General features: G+C 40.8%; 2 protein-coding genes across 4 annotated transcripts; both read left to right on the top strand.

Annotated features, from left to right (window-relative positions):
- The first annotated feature begins 645 nt into the window (after window positions 1-645).
- LOC121903908 (kinesin-like protein KIF27) lies at window positions 646-11,330 on the top strand. Its single transcript, XM_042421316.1, has 15 exons — window positions 646-1,171; window positions 1,612-1,812; window positions 2,458-3,437; window positions 3,747-3,890; window positions 4,124-4,300; window positions 4,497-4,693; window positions 5,378-5,499; window positions 5,671-5,808; window positions 6,773-6,987; window positions 7,272-7,334; window positions 7,601-7,771; window positions 7,902-8,081; window positions 8,239-8,466; window positions 9,076-9,274; window positions 9,419-11,330. Exons 1-15 carry the CDS (start codon window positions 877-879, stop codon window positions 10,051-10,053), a joined length of 3,945 nt encoding a protein of 1,314 aa, XP_042277250.1. The 5' UTR covers window positions 646-876; the 3' UTR covers window positions 10,054-11,330.
- Window positions 11,331-12,327: 997 nt separating this feature from the next.
- On the top strand, window positions 12,328-18,476 carry gkap1 (G kinase anchoring protein 1). Of its 3 annotated transcripts, none has more exons than XM_042422289.1 (12): window positions 12,328-12,495; window positions 12,833-13,099; window positions 14,563-14,721; window positions 15,123-15,200; window positions 15,542-15,680; window positions 15,878-15,906; window positions 16,113-16,274; window positions 16,497-16,583; window positions 16,996-17,059; window positions 17,158-17,228; window positions 17,316-17,393; window positions 18,028-18,476. In XM_042422289.1, the coding sequence occupies exons 2-12, from the start codon at window positions 12,857-12,859 to the stop codon at window positions 18,067-18,069; spliced, it is 1,152 nt and encodes a 383-aa protein (XP_042278223.1). In that variant the 5' UTR covers window positions 12,328-12,495; window positions 12,833-12,856; the 3' UTR covers window positions 18,070-18,476. The 3 variants fall into 3 exon arrangements, with proteins under 3 accessions (XP_042278223.1, XP_042278224.1, XP_042278222.1); XM_042422290.1 differs by having other exon boundaries at window positions 12,328-12,501; window positions 15,545-15,680; XM_042422288.1 differs by having other exon boundaries at window positions 12,328-12,501.
- The last annotated feature ends 690 nt before the right edge of the window (window positions 18,477-19,166 follow it).

The raw sequence follows: 19,166 nt of genomic DNA, 5'->3' as shown, positions 1-19,166 counted from the left end.
TGTTGGGTAACATATTTTATAAACGGACTGTGTCTTTTGTTAATAAAATTTTAATCTTTAAAGTAAATAGCCTAAAGCTGTCATGTAACTACAGGGAGTAAAAGTACAATATTTGCTTCTGAAATAGTGAAGTAAATGGAAATGCTCAGTAACTCAAAACTTTACTGAAGTGTACTTGATGCAGGCCTACTTCTTTCTACCACTGATTATGAACAGTACATCTTCAAGTGACTGAAGAGTATAAAAAGGTTATTTTTATGTATGTACGGGCATTCAACGTTTGGCAGGAGCAGAAAGAGATATGGGAGGACAAGAAGTAGAGATGTTGCAGAAGAAGTGGCAGAGGGTGGCGCTGTTTATTTAATGAACCACTCGGTCTGTCCTCCATGACGACTCTTGAATCCAACTACTCGACTGCTGAGTCCATGGCTGCTTCACAGCGGGAGATATATTTTTTCCTAGGATGGCATAGTCATGACCCGCCCTACTCTACCGCTGATTGGCTTACCCTCGTTATTCTTACCAATGTCACTAAATCTAACCAACCCAACCGACGAAGGCAAGAAGTACTAGCCAATCAGAGGTAGAGTAGGGCGGGTCATGACTTCGCCATCCTAGGATAAAAAATTTGGCTCACCGCGGCGGCGGTCTCCCGGGCAACCAAGGAGTGACAACAAACGGGAGATGAGACTAAGTTAAGAAAAACAACGGACAGCAACACGCCTAAATGACTTCGACGATACCTAAACACACAACACCTTATGTTTTGACAAGGTAACATGTAGATTAAGTGTAAAACAAGAACAAGATGTAGAACAAGTTTTAGAGTTCAAATAAATAGTTTGACGAAACTCCCTAACGTTACATTTTACCGTCATGAGCGAGTGTGTCCGGGTGGCGGTGCGTGTCCGCCCCCTGCTTCCCAAAGAAGTCCTCCACAACCACCAGGTGTGTATACGGGTGGTGCCGGGCTCCGCTCAGGTAATGCTCGGCTCCGACCGACTCTTCTCCTTCGACCACGCGTTTGGACCTACAGCCAGCCAGGATGAGGTGTACGAGTCCTGCGTCCAGCCGCTGCTGGAGGCCCTACTCGACGGATACAACGCCACCGTCTTCTGCTATGGACAGACCGGGTCAGGGAAGACGTACACGCTGGGAGAGGGGAACCTGGGTAAGTGAGTTTCATCCCCAATACTGAGGATGGAAAGATCCAGGGTGGATATTTGGGAGAACAGAGAGGAACAGATGGCAGGAAAGGGCTGCATTAATTGACGAGAATGAGTCAATAAATGGGAAATAATGTCCATGGGGTTTTGGAATTTGTTTATAGTGGAAAAAAGTGTTACTTGGGCCAAGTTGAGATGAAAAAAGTAGGTGGAGTGGTCTCTGTTGGCTTGAATATGTTACAGCAGTTTTCAGGATTTAATTTGGAGGAATTTGGGAGCAGAGAGCAAAGTATGATAATGAGATTTGTTTTTGAGAGTTGTATTTGCAGTGTTTATATTTACACCAAGTCAGCTGAAATGTAATACGGGCCTATTTCTTGTTGTTGCAACTCTTAACTACTTTATAACTGCACACTATGTGTGCTCCCTCCAAAACCTCTCTCAGATAAGGAGGGTGGTATTATCGACCGAGTTGCCCAGGATGTGTTCTTGTTGCTGGGGGAGAAGAAGAGCAGCAGTGATGTCGCAGAGGCAACAGTGCGAGTCTCATATATGGAGCTGTACAGAGAAGAGCTGCGAGACCTGCTGGAGCCCCACACCATTCACAAAGAGCTTCACATCAGAGAGGATGACAGGGGGAACACAGGTGATTAAAAAGTATTTTTTTTGTCCTGCAGGCAAAGGGGAAGAGTTCAGGGGAGTTCCTCAAAGAAACCATTAAACATCACTTTCAGGCATCACAGATTGCCACATTTTTTACTCTTTTTATCTAATTTTTTCATTTACCCTCTGTGTTATTTGTGCAGATTTTGACTTCATATCTACTTGTTATTTGTTTTCAACATTCCTACTTAAAGGCATGCCCTCATTCCACTGGAGTGCCACTGGCACCTCTTGGCTTTTACGTCCTTTTATTAAGCTCCAAACACACCTAGTCTAGAGCCTACACTTCCCATCATGCATCTCATTGGTGTCCTTTTTGTGAAACCTTACTAACCTAGCAAATGTCTACTTCAGTGCCCCCAGATTGTAATTCAGACCTCCTGTTAAAGATGTTTAGTTTCCAAGCTCAAGAGAGGACCCTGATAAACTCACTAGTTTTGTTTTCTCAGGCTTGACAAAGCCACAAAAAGCTGCGGAACACATTAAATAACTAGTAAACTGATCTTCACATGAGGAAACGGTAATACAATCAGATTAGACCCAATGTTGTGCTAAGTACATTGGATTACTGTACAACATATAAACATGTTCCGTTAGTACAAATCATTGGTTTTGTGTGTCTTTCCAGTGGTGGTGGGAGCCAAAGAGATGGTCGTCACCTCAGCAGAAGAGCTACTCAGCGTTCTAGAGACGGGCAATGCCCTGCGCCACACCGGCACCACAGGAATGAATGAGCATTCCAGTCGTTCTCACGCCATCCTCACCCTTCAGCTCACTCAGTGTAGCCACAACAACTCCTCCTTAAACTCGGTCCGCTCCTCTAAACTCTGTCTGGTTGATCTAGCGGGCTCGGAGCGTGCTGGAAAAACTGGCAACACAGGGACACGGCTCAAAGAGTCTGTTCATATCAACACAGGCCTGCTCGCGTTGGGCAATGTCATCCGCGCCCTTTCTGACCCTGTTCGCAATCGCCGTGGGAACAACTGCAACAGTGCACACATACCATACCGTGATGCCAAAATCACCCGCATACTCCGTGATTCATTGGGAGGCACCGCTCATACACTGATGGTGGCATGTGTAAGCCCCTCCCACCACAGCGTAGCTGAGACTCTGAGTGTCCTGCAGTTTGCATCCAAGGCTCGTCACATTCGCAACCGTCCTAGAGCAGAATCTTGTCATGCAGAGGTTAAATCGTGTCCTACAATGTGGGACCCCGGTGAAGCTCGACTAGGGGAGCTGGAATATGAAGTACAGACACTGAGAGAGATACTGAAAGAGAGGGAGAGAGAGATGGAGATGGAAAGGGAGAAGACAGGGGGAAGAGTTGGAGAGGAGGACAGTGAGATTCAGATGTCTGAGCCAGATAAAAAGGTGAACCAAGAGGAATCGTCACAATACCGTCTCTTGGTACAGGAAGCTGCAGCTCTACTTGCGGATATCTGTTGCCCCACTCCAAGTCATTCTTTCAGAGAGCGACTGCAGGATTGGCAGGAGAGACTCAAAGCTGTCAACCACTCACATAAAACTGATGATGAGGACTGTTCAGAGGAGAAACCCCACCATGTCACCATATTACAGCTCAGACAAGAACTCAAGAAATGCCAGGTAAGTATAAAAAGTGAAAAAAAAACACCAGATCACTGATAAAGGTCGAAGATATTTGGAGGGAAAATACAGGGAATGGACACTGCATGTCCCTGTTATGGGACTGGTTTTGAGTACAAAGATGTTGGATATTGGAAAATTATCATTATGATCATGTAACACTCTATTTTATTACCACAATGCTGATGTGCCAGAAAAAGTAAGGGCTTACAAATGCACAATAAACCAACTAAGAGGGCTGCTGAACCTATCATTAGTTATCCATGTCCAAATAAAGAAAAAGCAGAAACACTATTTTCTCTCTCTCAGGAAGCTCTCACCATAGAGGAGCAACTATTGGAGCAGAAAGATGCAGAAGTGAGACAGGTGGTAAAAGAAGTACAGAAACTTCTCCAAGAGAGGAAAACCCACCTCCAAGCCTTAGAAGGAGAAAAGGAACGTACTCGTATACAGGTGAGAAAAAAAAGAGCTCTGAATTCAGGCTATATAAAGCTCCATGAAGCAGTTGAAAAGGTGCCACCTAGCATTGATGGGAATCTGCAAATAAGGAAAAAATTAAGTGAAATTTCTAATGCTAGTAAAAACTGTAACTTCAACACTGTACTAGAAATGAACGACATTATTAATAAATCTCTGCTGGTTTTTCATTTGTTGTTGTGTGCACATTTATGTGTGAATGTCTTCAGACCGAACAACTGGTAGACCAGCAGATCCTGATTGATCGTCTGCGCAGCGACCTCATGACCTTTAGGGGTGCAACCTCAGGGGCAACAGTGGAGTCAGGGGCTTCTGGGAACTCAGACAAGAGACCTCAGAGTGTCCCTCTAATCAGACACAGCTGTGGACACAGGCCTCCCAGGAAGGTAGGAAGCTGCACTGTTGGTTTGTTTGTCTGTTGTTTGTGTTTGTGTGTTGTTTGCATACCTGGATTTATTTGGACACTTTTATAATTCATATGTGCATCCAGACATTCTTGTTCATGGTTGAGCATATTTCTGTCTGAATTAATGTGTGTTTGTGTGTGTGTGTGTGTGTGTGTGTGTATGTGTGTATGTGTAGATCCACTCCAGTCCCCCAGCCTATTCACTGGAGAGGGTGATGGCAGCCTTTAAGATGCGCAGTCACCTCCTGCTGGCTGAGATTGAGGAGAAGGATGAAGTGTACTGTCCATTCATAAAAGAACAGACTAAGAGCAAAGACAGGGATCAAGAGAAGGAGGAGGATGATTATGACTTTGTGGGCAGAATGGGATTTAGGTGAGAGCCTCTATTATACAAACCTACTGGTTCTTTTTCAAGCTACCAGCCACCACCACTATAAAAATGCAATTTTAGCCAATAGTCAGTACATTTTTGTTACCATATTGCATCAAAAAAGTAATTTGATGATTAGTTTAAGTTAAAGGAAATGTAAATGTTCATGAAGTGGTTCTGTGTCAGTGAAGTGGCATTTTCTTAAGGTGCAATAAGGTTTATTCCTCATCTGCTCCTGTTTTATATATTAATCATTTACTATGCACCAAAACAGGAAGAGAGGCACAGCAGGGTTTCATTTGCAATTCAGTAATAGACTACAGTTTTGGTGTCAAGGATGACTGCACTTTGTGCTATCAGCCACTTGCCTGCTCAGACCAGGTCAACACTTGTCACTGTAGTTGACAGAGGAGCCCTTAAATAAACCTCTCCAAAATCACACAACCCTGTTATACTTCTCTGTTTCACTTTAATTTTTCAATTTGTAGACATGTTTAAATTGACAACTTTCTGCCTTCTCGTATTAAAAATAAACTTATGTGCTTTTGTGCAATTCAAAGTGTACTGCAGGTGTGCGTTTTACCACAAAAATACAAAAAAGATGACTAGAAGCCACTAAATCCTACACACTGGTCCTTTAAGTCTGATCTAATCAAGGTCTAATCAAATATTGTCATGATACATCAGGCGTTCTTTGAACCGTACGTGGACCAGTCGGCAGAAGAAATCAGCTCTGAAAGAAAAAAACACTGAACTGGACCAGACATCTAATGGAATCCAATCAGTACAACAAGACCAGCAAGCCACAGGTACACTTGACGTGTATTTGACTTTATTCTGCAGTCTTTTGTTTTACTTGTCCTTTTGCATTGATAGAGGAATGTCATCCTGTCTCTGATATCTTTTGTGACATTCAAATGAGTTATTTGTTATCCAAGAAGTTATTTCATTTTCATATTGTCAGTTTTATTCCCTCTCAGGGACCAAAGAACACCATGCCAAGCAATGCCATATGAGGAAGGCAAGACAAAGTGTCAGTGTCACTCAGAGAAGGATCCAAGCGCTTTCAGTCAACATACGCATGAAAGAGGAGCTCATCAAAGAGCTTGATAAAACTGGTGTGTTTATTTAATTTACATACTGTATGTATCCCTGTAGCTGTGTCTGTGTGAGTCTTAGTCTTAGTCTTAGTCTTGTCAGACAATGTCAGTCTTTGGCTGATTTGTATGTGTAACAAAGCACATACAAGGTTTTGTGTTCGCCAAGGTTAGTCAAAACATTCTTGCAGTACTGATAAGAGCATCTTGCAGCTTCCAGATGCTTCTGCTGAGTGAATTCAAGAACAATGACAACAGCAGAGAGATTGAAAACAAAACAATATTCTTGTGATGATAAAGAAATAACACATACATACAATCAGATTATCAAATTATCATTATCATTCGTATTGGATTAACTAAGCATGTGTGTACTAAATCAGATTTTAGTCACGTAATTATTTTTGATGAAAGCCTCTATGTGTAGAATTTGAAAATGTCTGACTTTGGTCCACCTAGCGGTAGGATCAAAAAAGTATACTGCAGCAGATATGAATACACACAGATATAAATGCTGCTACTCAAATAGCTAAACATTAGAGAAACATGAGGAGGAGATGGGATTTTTTTTATTGGTATTGGTTTATTGGTATTAACAGGGGACAAGGCACACGCAATGTTGTGTGACAACCAAACTCATGGTCTAATAGTAAAAAGGTGAAATCTGATTGGTGCATGTTTGCAGAAAAAGTAGACGACTTTTCAGTTTTGGATATAACCATTGTAGTGGAAGGCCTTGAAGTCTCTTCAAAATCATACTGTTTTGATTAGAGTCCTGTACTTTTAACCACGGGCAGGTTCATTCTTATTTACCTTAAAGCAACTAGGCTTTTGAAGTGAAACTGAGTCATGCTGTCAAAAAATGCTCTTTTACTAGATATGAATATTGTAATTTGGCACAACACCAATGAATCATAGCATAATAATTTCAACCCTGTAACAATATACTGTATTTGTTTATAATTTTGATTTTTGTTTCTGACAGACAAGGAGACCCAAGCAGTGGGTAGACATGGCAGGCACAGCAGTGACAGCAGAGAGGTCTGCGTGTTGGCAAGACTGTCCATGCAGAGCCAGCAGTACCGAACGGAGCTGTACAGCAGCCTGCAGCACATGAGAGAACAGAGAGCACAGCTCCAGACCAGCCTCAGGCAGGAGAGAGAGACCAGTGACAAGAACAAAGAATTTGACCATGACGAGGTTAGTTTTACAGTATTTCAAACTATCTGGGGACTGCAGTAGGAATGGAGATGAACAAATAAATCTGAATACAAACTTTAAACACTGAAAGTATTTGCTTTAACCCATTTTTTGCAAACAGTAGGTTTAAATATAAATGAGACCTTGCCATTTTAAGGTTAATTAGACTATTACTAATCCTGAACTTGGTTCAAATGAATCCTTAACACCTGACACTAAGCATGGCTAAATCATTAATGACTCATGACTCATTGATTGAAGATGATTTCTGCTTTTGTTTGCAGGAGCTAAGGGCAGAAAATTTTACTGTGTGCAAAAGTAAACTCCAGGAAGAGTCAAAGGAAAAGGTAAAGCATTGTTCTTAAATTTAGAAGTACTATGAATTCCTCAAATGTTTGTTTTGCTTTTACTCTTTCCAAAAAGTCATTTTGACAGTTGTTTCTTTTGTATACAGCCTTACATTTCTCTGTCACTGTCTCCCTCTTTGTTATTGTCCTCTATTGTCTTCTTGTCTTCTTAATTTTCCTGTTATCTCTTTCCTTTACCCCCTTTCCCTTCTTTTGCTCCTTTTTACCCTCCTCCCACTTCTCTCTCCTTCTTGTCCTCACTGTAGGCACGTGACAGTTGTTGGCTGGAGGATGAGGAGGAGCAGGTGCTGCAGAGGAGAGCAGAGCTGCGGGAGCTAGAGGAGGAGCTGAGGAGGAGAGAAGAAGTGCTCTTGCACAGGGAGGCCTGTCTGCAACAGAAAAACAAACTGGAGATCAGGAAGCTACGTTCCAGTCAGGTCAGCCTGTGTGAAGTTTTATTCAAATTTAGCAAATGTGACAATACTGTTCATCAGTGACTCTCACAGATTGTGAGAACATGTGTTATTGGAGCTGGTTCCTGGAAACTTTTTATCAATGACTTTCCAGGCTTTGAGTCAGAACCTGTTGCGTGTATCTGTACGGTTGGAGTCTCTGGAGGAGCAGCTGCAGAGCAGACGGACAGGAGGAGTCACCATAGAGGAACTGCAGAAGGAGAGAGACATGCTTAAAAAGAAGAGAGACACTCTGGATGCACAGCTGAAGGACAACAGAGTGCTCACTATGGAGGTCAGAAAAAGGGGAACCGTCTGTGTGTATGTGATGTTACTAAATATGGTTATGGACACATGTTCTAAGAAACTATTCTATTATTAGACCTTATTTCATGATGTACTTTTATTGCTCATCACTGTGCTTTTTTATTATTTCTGTGTGTTATACCTAGGAGGAGTATTCCCTGCTCCAGTTAGAAGAAGCCATTGAAGCTCTGGATGCAGCTCTGGAGTTTAAAAACCACTCCATCCAGGACAAACAGACAAAGCTGTCAATCACAGACTCCCCTTCATGTCAGTCGCAAAGCACTGAGCCCGCCCACCTCTGTAACGTCATAAGCAAACTGAAGCAGCTCTCACCACCTGAGGCCTCGGAGCTGCTTGTCAAATATTTCAACAAGGTAAGATAAAATGCGCGCACACATGACGATATACACCAATATATAACATTCAGCTGCAAATCCTATATGCTCTCCATTGCTAGCTTCTTTACCAATGCTTTAATGCTATCAATCTGTTCTCACTTCCTTTCCTTTTTTTCCCCTTCTCTATTATTTCCATGTACTGTATGTGTTCACATTCACAACAGAAACCTAATGTCCTCTTTTCTTTCTGCTCCAGCAGGTGATGTATTTCTGCTTTTCTCTCTGTCTTTCACCTTCCCGTGCTTATCTGTTCAGGTGATGTGTGTCTGTGAGTCAGAAACGCAGCAACACTATTTTTGTTATGGTAATTAAATTATACCTCTCCCTCCCTCTGCTCCCCCAATGCTCCCTTCTGTGCCCTTCATCTTTCTAGCTGATTCATCTTAATACTCTTATTAAGTGTATCAACTTCTCTTCAGGAGGTCTGTCTGCACCATTAAAATATCATTATACCATGATAATCTTCCTCCCACCTAATACGCTCTGTCCTTGTTTTCTTTCTCTGTAGGTGGTGAGGGTAAATAAAGGTATAAGATCCAGTCAATACATTTGTAATTATATTGTATATTAATGTATATTTTTCAGGTTGTTTGTCTTCAGGAGGCTGAGCGTCGTTTGCGTTTGCGTTGTGAAGAGCTAGAGCTTCATGCTGGAGAGCAAGAGGTGGTGCTGAGGGAGATGGAGGCCGCCATGCAACGCCTGGCCTTGGATGCAGACCGCAGGCTCACCCAGCAGCACCAAGATCATCAGAATAACATCCAGCTACTACTGCAGAAACTTAAAGGTGAAGTGACTGTGTAGCCTGGACAAAATGTATGGTTAAAAGGGTTTGAGGATTTGTGTGTCTTTTTATATTCTATCAAAAAAACATGAGTTCATAAATACTGCTGTTTCATATATTTATTTCTGTGCGTGTGTGTGTGTCTAGACAGCAGCTCAGGAGATGCACAGCACACCATCCAAGACAGACTGCAGAATCTGGAGAAAGATCTGTTTTTCTACAAGAGTTCTAGCCGCCTGCTCAAAAAGAAACTCAAAGAGCTTCTTGGCAACGCCGTACACCCTGCCGATCAGCCCTCACACACAAAAGAACACACACAGACACACAGTACGCAGATACACACAAGTACAAACAAACCCCAGATGCAAAATGAAGAGGTACAGACAAGGACACACATTGCAACAACATACACAAAGATACACGCTGAGAAAAAAGACAAAAAGACACACAATGATGCTCATGTGGAGAGACGTGCACACCAAACCCTGTGTCCCTCCTCATCTTCTGACCTCCAAGTACACAATAAGACTAAAATGCCTGCATATACCCAGATACACACACTCACACAGTCCCAGGGAAAGAATGAAAGAGAGGCTGGTCAGTGTGGGGAAAGTTTAGAGATGACACCTGTCCGTCTTTGTCGCAGAGAGCTCAGACAGATCTCACCAGCTAATCTGCAGGTATGTGGTTCTGTCACAGGGAGGCGCCAGTCTGTTGTGGATACCAGCACAGAGTCAATATTAGAGGACTCTATAGAATTAGCCAGAAACACTGACAGATGATGCATCATTTTTTCATCTATTCAGTGGTTTTACATAGACCACAGTACCTAAGTGTCACTTGGCAGCAGCAGTGTCTGTAGCAGCTTCCAGTTGGATACTGGCAAACAAAGGAAAATGTGTGTCGTGAATAACTGATGACAAAAACAAAATGGTAATTAACTAAACACATGTTCGTCTCAACTTTAGTAACTTGTGAAAATGTTAATGTATCATTTGTAGGGAAAATATTTAGTTTCTGTCAGTTAATTTAAGGACTTTATGGAGCTTTGAGATCAGTGAGAATTACCCACACACACCTTAAAGTGCTGACACAGAAACAAAATAATGGCCAATATTCACAATATGATAAAGAATAAGATGAATGTGTTTTAGATTAACAGTTTTTGTTCTCAGTTTTTCTTTATAAATACACAATTGTCCTCTGTTAAGCATGTCCATGCCACTCTCAATGTAATACCACACTAGTGAAACCTGAGGAGAAGACGGTGTCTTCTTGATGGACTGAGATGTCTGTTAATGTTGAGATGTTTTAAGAGTTTTCAGTGTCACAGAACTGTCCTCCTGTGTATCCCTCTTGCTCTGAGGTCACAGGAGTTTTGCCATTCAATAAGAGGAGAAACTCAGAGAAAGGAATATGTCGTCATGGCAACAGTAAGACCCTGATAAGTGACATGTGCCTAGAAATAAATGTCCAATAACTTAGTAGTATTTTTTACACTGAAAATAGCGTAAAACCTTCTGTTTTGCAGAGATAGTTTTCTGTCTCAGCTCCCACCACACCCAACATCAACGCTGCCCATTCCATGTTTTGTTCCCCTAAATTAATTTGAGGATCTTTCAAGTTCTTGTTCTTACATAAAGACGTCGTTGATCACTCACCATATGGTTATCACCAACTAGAAGTTGTATTTTATCCACAACTTTATTTGCCTGTACACAACCATAGAAAATCATCCCTTTTACAAATACTACTAGTTTAAAAGATAAGTTAAGGGAAAACATGTTCATCAATCTGTTGTTAAATGGAATCAAATAGTGCCTTGTGAGGAGAAGTGCTTTGTCTTTCACCTTCAATTTCCAGCACTGTCTAGCACTTAAAATGGTCAGTAGATACAGTAAGCACTACAACAGTAATGTAAAGCTAGGTAGTTTGTCTTCTTGATACAGACTTTTTATATCAGTGTGCACTATTAGATATACTGTAAGTTGATTGTTGTGTAATTATTTTTTGATATGTGTGGCTCTTATTACAGTTAAATAAATTAAACATACAAGTACGCACATCTCACTGTTTTGTTTTTATTGTGTGGGCTCATCCCATCCCCCCACCCTCAACCCATCGGGGTCCCTGGTGCATAAATGTACTATGGGTCCCTATGACACTCCTGTCCCTCAAAATGCGTATCCTATCACATGCTGTCAATAGAAGAATAATGCTAGTTGCTTAAAGTTGCAATATAATATATACATTTTCAAAATTAGATAAGAATAAAACCTTAGATGCTGGAATTCTTTCACTGACTAAATTATATACATAATTGAGCCTCCATAGGCATATATTGGCAGATATTAGAAAGATGCTGTAAATCTATGTACTGTATGTACTGTACAATACTGTATATACTGTTTTCTGCTGACCACCTTCACCTCCCTCCCTCTGCGCACGTACTTTGTCACCTCAAAGTTCCCATCAGCCACAGTGCACACAGCAGACTACACATCGCAGCATTATTATGCATTATTATTATTACATATTATTACTCATTATTACATATTATTATTTTTGCTGAAATATTGGATCATTTGAACATTTGTTGGAATGAAACCATGTGAAAATTTCAGAGGGAAAAATCACTATTTGGTGGAGCTGTTAACAACTCAGACATCTGAAATGTGACCCCGACTCCACACTGCTTTTTTTTACTCATCTTTAACAGTGTGTCGTATTTTAAAAACGTTGTCATATTATCCATTGTATTAAATATGAATCTGAAAAGTAACTAGTAACTAAAGCTGTCAAATAAATGTAGTGGGGTTGAAAGTACATTTCCCTCTGAAATAGTATATTACAGGGGGAAATGTACTTTGAATCGAGGTATAAAGTAGCATAAAATGGAAATAAATACAAGTACCTCAAAACACTACTTAAGTACAGAAGTTTAGTAAATGTACTTAGTTACTTTACACCACTGCAAAGAATTCAGATAACCAATATCTAAAGTATATCAGTTTTCCTTCCCCAGCTGCAGGTGACCACCAGTCGGAACGCGATCTGATTCCTTTTGGCTCCGCCCGGCTGCTGTACTCGGCTGTAGCTGACTCTGGTAGCGAACCAACGGTAGCCAACAGTACCTCCACGGACAGGTGAAAGTCTTCTTTGGCAACTTTTCAAGGGATTACTGCCTCTCCAACACAAGCCAGCGAGTGTATTAAAATCAAAAGGTCAACGTGAGTCCATTCATCTGTTTTTGACTGTCATGCGTCACTACTTTTGCACTTATTTAGAAGCTAACAAACCCGGCTAAGCTTTGTATAGTTAGCTATATAATGCTAGCTTCGTCCGTCAGCAGCGATACAGTTCAGTCACTTTAAATTTATGAGCACTGCTGCCTGTTTTGTTGTTTACACCGACGTTGCAATCTGTTGCTTTACATATTGCTGTTAGCTGATATATGGTCATCATTGTGTTTGAAAAGAGGTTGCAACTAGAAGCTAACTCGTTTTATGACCAGCTTCAAGTTATCCTAACTGAATTGTTCTTTCTTTTGTTTGTCATTAGTTAATACAAGGTTTCTGTGTCACAATGGCATCGCCAGCAATGATCACCGTCCCCACCACCGCCTCCCGCTTCGCCCTGCTGCAGATAGACTCGGACTCGGACTCCGACACCTCTGAGCCGGGGAAGAGCACAACCAAAAACGGACGGGACTCGTCCGGGAAGCCCCGGCAAGGAAAGGCAGCCGGGGGAAAAGCAGGTCAGGGCAACGACAAAAAGAAAGACAAGAAAAAGAAGAAGAAGGAACAGCAGCAGAGTGAGGCCAATGAGGTGAGAAGGCGTGTCTCATGACCCACTGCTTCATAGAGATCTCTGTTATTTACTTGCTGTACATGGCTTCCGTTTTGTGCACAGATGTAAACAGACTTTGCACTTGTGCTGTTTCACTTCAGCTGAACTGAAAGTGCAGAGAGGGTGGTGTCAGGTGCGCTCCAGCAGTGAACTGATAGTGATCTATTTCTTTGTTTACAGTGTTGACATTTATCCAATTCAACAGTGTCTTCAGTTTGCTTACCTACCTAAAATCACAGCCAAAAGTTCCCATAGTACTCAATCTATGATATTAAACAGAGAAGAGGAGGCAACTATTTGTATATATACACCTTTTGTCAGTCACATAATCAAATAGGCCCTAAGCAAGATGAGACAGATTTATTTATCTAGAGCATTTTCATTTTTAAGTAAACTCAATGTGTCTTACCTCAAAATGTATGTGTAAAGACCTACCGACCCACTCAAAGACAATAAGGAACCCACATCCACCACACATACATGAATCACACACACACACACACATACAGTAACGATCATAAGTCTGAGAAAAACAAGTTTTCAGAGTACTTTTGAAAATTTGCCACATCTGATGTCATCAGGCAGTTTGTACCAGAGAATAAAAAAGCACACTCACCAGATCTGCATCTTGTCTTAGGTATAGTTAGAGGTAGGAGAGGTCTGACCCTCATCATTTTAAGACTCAAAACTTAAAGGGACAGCTCACCCCAAAATGAAAAGTACATGTTTTTCCTCTTACCTGTAGTGCTATTTATCTATCTAGATCATTTTGGTGTGAGTTGCCAAGTTTTAGAAATATTGGCCATAGAGACGTCTGCCTTCTCTCAAATACAGTAGAATCTGACAGCACTCAGGTTGTGGTGCTCAAAGCGCCAAAAAATACATTTGAAAAACTCAACAGCAATGTCTCTTTCCAGAAATCATGACCTGGTTACTCAAGATAATCAACAGATCTTGTTGTGAGCAGTTTCATGTAGGAACTATTTTCTCTCTACCAAAGTACACCCAGCAACCATCTCACTGTGCAGAAGGAAGCATGCACCCATCTACTCATGGTTGGTGGGTGTAGTTCGGTAGAAAGAAAAACTGCTGTTGAGTTTTTCAAATGTATTTTTTTGGTGCTTTGAGCACCACATGCTGAGTGCCGTCAAGTTCCATCATATTTGAGAGAAGCCAGACATCTCCACGGCCGATATCTCCAAAACTCGGCACCTCACACCAATATGATCTACATGGATAAATAGTACCACAGATGAGAGGAAAAATATGTATTTTTGTATTAGGGTGAACTGTCCCTTTAAAGATAGTTTATACAGAGTACGCACACACATGCTGATGTTTTCCATAGCTGTCAGCAAAGCAAACTAGTGTTTATTATATTGCCAGTATCGGCCACATCAAGAGTTCGTGTTTAGATTTAGTTTTATCTCTTTTTCTATCAGCTACGCAATCTGGCCTTCAAGAAGATTCCTCAGAAGTCTTGCGCTCCGCCTCCCCATATGACACTGTCAGGAATAGCCAGTGAACTCCTCAGTCCTGCGGTAGGCGACCACAGTATACCTTCAGAGGGTTGGCAGCAATGGAAGCAGAGGGATGAGCAGGTAAGAGAAAACAATAACAAAAGTGTGACCTGATGAGCTGTGTGAGTAGAGCCGTTCAGAGGTCAGCAGTAGAGGACTGGATGTACTGGCAGCTTCCATGAGTGCAACAGTATGAGCCAGACGCAGGGTATTCTTAGAACCGATTAATTGATTTTTGTATATTTTTACTTGAAGTGTTTAAAAGCTCTTTCATTCTTCTGTTTGTACTGGAAACCTGTTGGAGGAAGACGGGGTGCACTGAATCTTGTTGCATGAAATGCCCCCTGATGCAAATGTGTTATGAACTTTAGTAAAGTATAAAATAATAGATTATATCTGTTCACATCTGACCTTACAGACAGTACTGTGTATGTATCTCAAGTAGATCCTCTTCCTCATCTATTTTCCTCCTCCCCCCATAGATGACCACTGAACTATATGAGGCCGACTTGGAAAAAGCCTTGATTCTCAGTAAACTGGAATACGAACAACAGAAACAGGTACATTACACACACACACACACACACTAATATTCATCTTTTGAAAGTCAAATTTTGGAGGTATAGTTGTTGGGTCCCAGAGATTTATAGATAATGTAAGTGTCTTACATAACTCTTTATTTGGTGTATTATGGATCTGATCACACACTCCTTGAAGCTGAAGATCAACACTTTAAACTCATAGTCATCGTTTCATTTAAAGTCCAGTGTGCTGGAGTAGAGCTAAAACAATGACAAAACATATCACTTTCCTAATAATTTCAAACTGTACTGTATACAATTGAAGTTGAATGTGTAGTTTGTCATTATAAGTAGAAATCAAATGATTTGCTTTCCTTCAGCAGGGCAGCACAAACACATCCTCGCCGAAGTCTCGGGGAGGGAAAGAGGGAGGAGGGAAGAAGGACAAAAAGAAGAATCAGCAGGCAAAAGACAAAAAGACTGTTTCTCTGCAGGACTTCCAGGCTGAAGGCAGTGTAGGTGAGAGAAATGTATTGATCAGTTTCAAAAGCAGTTCAGCTAGAATCCGCCTTTGGTAGTTTAACAGGCTACACCCCGACTCTTTCTTCACTCTTTACCCTCTGTCTGTTTTGGTGAAAAAATAACAATACATGTATTTTCTTCACAAAGAGCTGTTTAAATTATATTTATGTTAATGTACTTTTATCTCTTTGTAGAACATTTGAGTAGGAAACAAGAGAAAGAGGTGAGCAAAGTCCCTGAGCATTTCTTTCATTTTCTAACTTCCTTGTGAATCTGTACTGCTTTCAAATAAATGAAACACATTTTACATAACATAGCTTAGCTTATTGTATTTATATATAATAAATACTCTAGTCATTTGTAAATATGCTCTAGGTTGTGCACGTGTATGATGTTGCATCATCACTTTTGAAAAACATTCCCATCCAGGACGCCAGAGCGGCTAACCCAGCATTGGGAATCGGGCAGGAGGAGCGTTTTTTTAATAAGCTGGAGGATGACGTCAGTCGGATTATTCAACGGGAGAAGAGACGTGAGCAGTACTCTAACAGCCAGGGACAAGAAGTAAACACCTCCACAGAACACGAACCGGTGAGTTGACTGAAACACGCGTACATAAACAAACTATTCGTCCAGCTGTCTTTGTTATGCCTCAGGTACTGAATCCACACGAACAAAGCTTGCACATACAGTCAAAAGTTTAAACACAGCTTCCCTTTCCCTTGAATGAGAAAGTGTGTCCAAACTTTTTACTGGTACTTTATGTATTGTTGAATTCACGTTCATCCTTTCCTTCCCAATCTGTCCTGTTAGGACCCCCGTGCAGAGCAGCTGAAGTACGAGCTGGAGAAGAAAGACCAGGAGATTGATAAGCTAAAGAAGACTATTTCACAGTGGGAGGTCAGCAGTCATAAGCATTTACCCAATTATTCTATAGTTTCACTGAGGAAAAAAAAAATTGTGCATTTGACATGACATGAATCTGACATGAGATAAAGTAGGGAGAAAGAATGAACCAAACACAGCAGAGTTGGATTTTTGCAGGGCAAACTATGGGCAACAATATGGCTAATTCCACTAAATCCAAAATCTATATTTTGTACATAAAACCCCTCCTGTAGACATGACATGTGAAACGCTTGTACAATAGTGTCATCCTTCTCAAATCATGGAGGCTGCCTGAAATAATATTGGGTACAGATTCCAGTATTGACCCGTTTCAACTGTGAAAAAACACTTTTGAAACCACGCCTGTAGCATGATCCACTTCTCGCCTTTCTGCATCGGTAAATGCTTCTTCTCAACTCCGCAGGTGAAATACAAAGAGGTGAAAGCAAGAAATGCCCAGCTGCTGAAAATGCTCCAACAGGGAGAGAGTGAGTTTAACGTTGCAAAAAATTACGAGCTCACGCATTTCCTGTAAAATGAAGCACGGATATATGATCAGTCTGATGTTTCCTGTTGTTTCCTTCAGTGAAAGATAAAGCAGAAATCCTGCTACAGGTAGAAGAGCTACTACATATCAAAGAAGAACTGTCATCACAGGTATGTTACAGGAAGAGAGAGATTCTATTATTATGATACTTGTGCATTTATGTGCATTTGAATGACCTGTTTTTTTTCCCCCCTCAGGTAACATTACTACATGGTGCTCTTGAACAAGAAAGGTCTAAAGTCAAAGGTCTCCAGTCCGAACAGCCGAAACATCAGGTGAGTGCACAAATAATCACTAACTATCACTCACTCAGCTACCTGTGATTAGTAACTATAATCAAACCTACGCTGTGATTTACTGTGTTGCATCTGTATTCATTCACACATGTCAGAGTTGAGACGTAGATGCTGTGAGAAGATAATGTGTATTTACTCCACACTGAATTGCATGGGAGGGATTATCTGTGTATTAGTAGATGTTCGTGTGTGTGTGTGTGTGTATACATGGGTGTGTGTATTTGCATGCAGGTTTCTTGTTTCCCTCTCTAGACCAGTGAAACTTCAGGCAGTAGGTCAGATGAAGGGAAAAAAGTTGCAGCATAAGTAAGCCGCAGCACAGAAGTACAGTAACAAAAGAATTTAGTTCACAGCTGAAGTTAAGGTAGAATGAACCTTGTGGTCAGTTCAGAAAATTAAAAAAAAACTTTCCAATAATGTTTATGTTTGGTTCAGAAATCATTTTGGGTTATCATGTATAATCCCAGAGACCCATTTCTGTGTTGTTGTTTCTTCATGTTATATTGTTATTGACTTTTAACTTGAGGTCAATAAAAATAAGCACACGCTTCAGCAAAATACTTTCTCACGCTCTTAAATAATTGTGCTCTCTCTGGTCTTCTCTGGTTGGCAGGGAAACAAGAAAGGGAAGAAAGGCTCCGAGACAGATCTATGAAGGCTCCCACAGGAAAACACCTGCACTGCAAATTCAAATGAATGAATGAACAAATGAAGAAAAACCCCACTGATCATAATCAGGGTTTTCTTTCCTTATTTTTTTAAGTCGGACTCCATGTCAGCATATAATGCATGCCCCACGAAACATACACACACACACACTACACACTCCAGACATAGCAGGATGTATTAAGAACAAGAATTTCAGAAGCTTTTAAAAATGATTGACTTTTAAGTTTGTGTTGAAAATGGTGTCTTGGCTCTCAGTGCTGCCCTCTGCAGGCATAAAAGTGACACTGCAGCTGCAAGGCTGCGTGCCTGATCTTTATGTGGGTTTTAATGCCAAACTGACAGATGTGAAATGTATGTTTTCTTTTCATTTCTTTCTTTCTCACTGTTAAGTAAATAAAATACTTTTTCTTTGAGAAAAAAAATCTCATATTTTTGTGTACTATGACCTGAAAGTCAATTTTCTTTTAGAAAACTTATGTATCTGAAATGCAGAATGCGACTCTACAGGCAGAAGCTCTGTTTCTATGTTGGTATAGTGGAGCCATCCAGATCTATTAATACTCAATTCCAACCCCACACATGATTGGAAACTCTTCTGAATGTTGTAATACAAACAGCAAGAGTTGATTTCTTCCTATTTATCATTTTACAGCATCAAATGCTCGGGATCAGCCACAAGTCCTCCAGTTTGTGCAGCTTAATCCACCAGTAATAGAGCATTAAGATGAGATGCAGAGAAGGTGGTGGATGTTTGAACTTCCAGTGCAATCGCTGGGTGAAGTCTGGATGATTATGTATTTTTCTGTCATAAGATGCCCCCTTCAATGTGGAGAGACTTGTTTTAAATGTAGGATATATGAAGAGTGAAATCTCGAAACTCCTGATTAATTTTGTGGTGAACTGTACTTTTTAAATTGACTGGTTACAAAAGGATTAGTGCGTGAAAAATTACACCACGTATAAAGAACTGTAATATTATAAAAAAAGGTAACTAAATAACAAAAATCTGTCATATAGTAAAAAAAAAAAAAAAAAAAAGTGGATGCTTTGTGTCTGCGCCTCCCTGCGCAGTCGGGTCAGAGC

This window comes from Thunnus maccoyii, chromosome 9 (genome assembly GCF_910596095.1).
Source record: "Thunnus maccoyii chromosome 9, fThuMac1.1, whole genome shotgun sequence".
In the NCBI taxonomy this organism is placed as follows: Eukaryota; Metazoa; Chordata; class Actinopteri; order Scombriformes; family Scombridae; genus Thunnus; species Thunnus maccoyii.
Note: the sequence above shows the minus strand (reverse complement) of the source record. Positions and strands in the feature narration are given on the sequence as shown.

What these genes read in the sequence shown, in the direction of transcription:
- LOC121903908 (XM_042421316.1), top strand. Translation starts at nt 877, where the DNA reads ATGAGCGAGTGTGTCCGGGTGGCGGTGCGTGTCCGCCCCCTGCTTCCC. An exon ending in GTGGGCAGAATGGGATTTAG is followed by an intron (nt 4,694 to 5,377) that starts GTGAGAGCCTCT and finishes ATGATACATCAG; the next exon opens with GCGTTCTTTGAACCGTACGT. An exon ending in ACAGAGTGCTCACTATGGAG is followed by an intron (nt 8,082 to 8,238) that starts GTCAGAAAAAGG and finishes TGTTATACCTAG; the next exon opens with GAGGAGTATTCCCTGCTCCA.
- gkap1 (XM_042422289.1), top strand. Translation starts at nt 12,857, where the DNA reads ATGGCATCGCCAGCAATGATCACCGTCCCCACCACCGCCTCCCGCTTC. An exon ending in GGAAGCAGAGGGATGAGCAG is followed by an intron (nt 14,722 to 15,122) that starts GTAAGAGAAAAC and finishes CTCCCCCCATAG; the next exon opens with ATGACCACTGAACTATATGA. An exon ending in GTAGGAAACAAGAGAAAGAG is followed by an intron (nt 15,907 to 16,112) that starts GTGAGCAAAGTC and finishes ATTCCCATCCAG; the next exon opens with GACGCCAGAGCGGCTAACCC.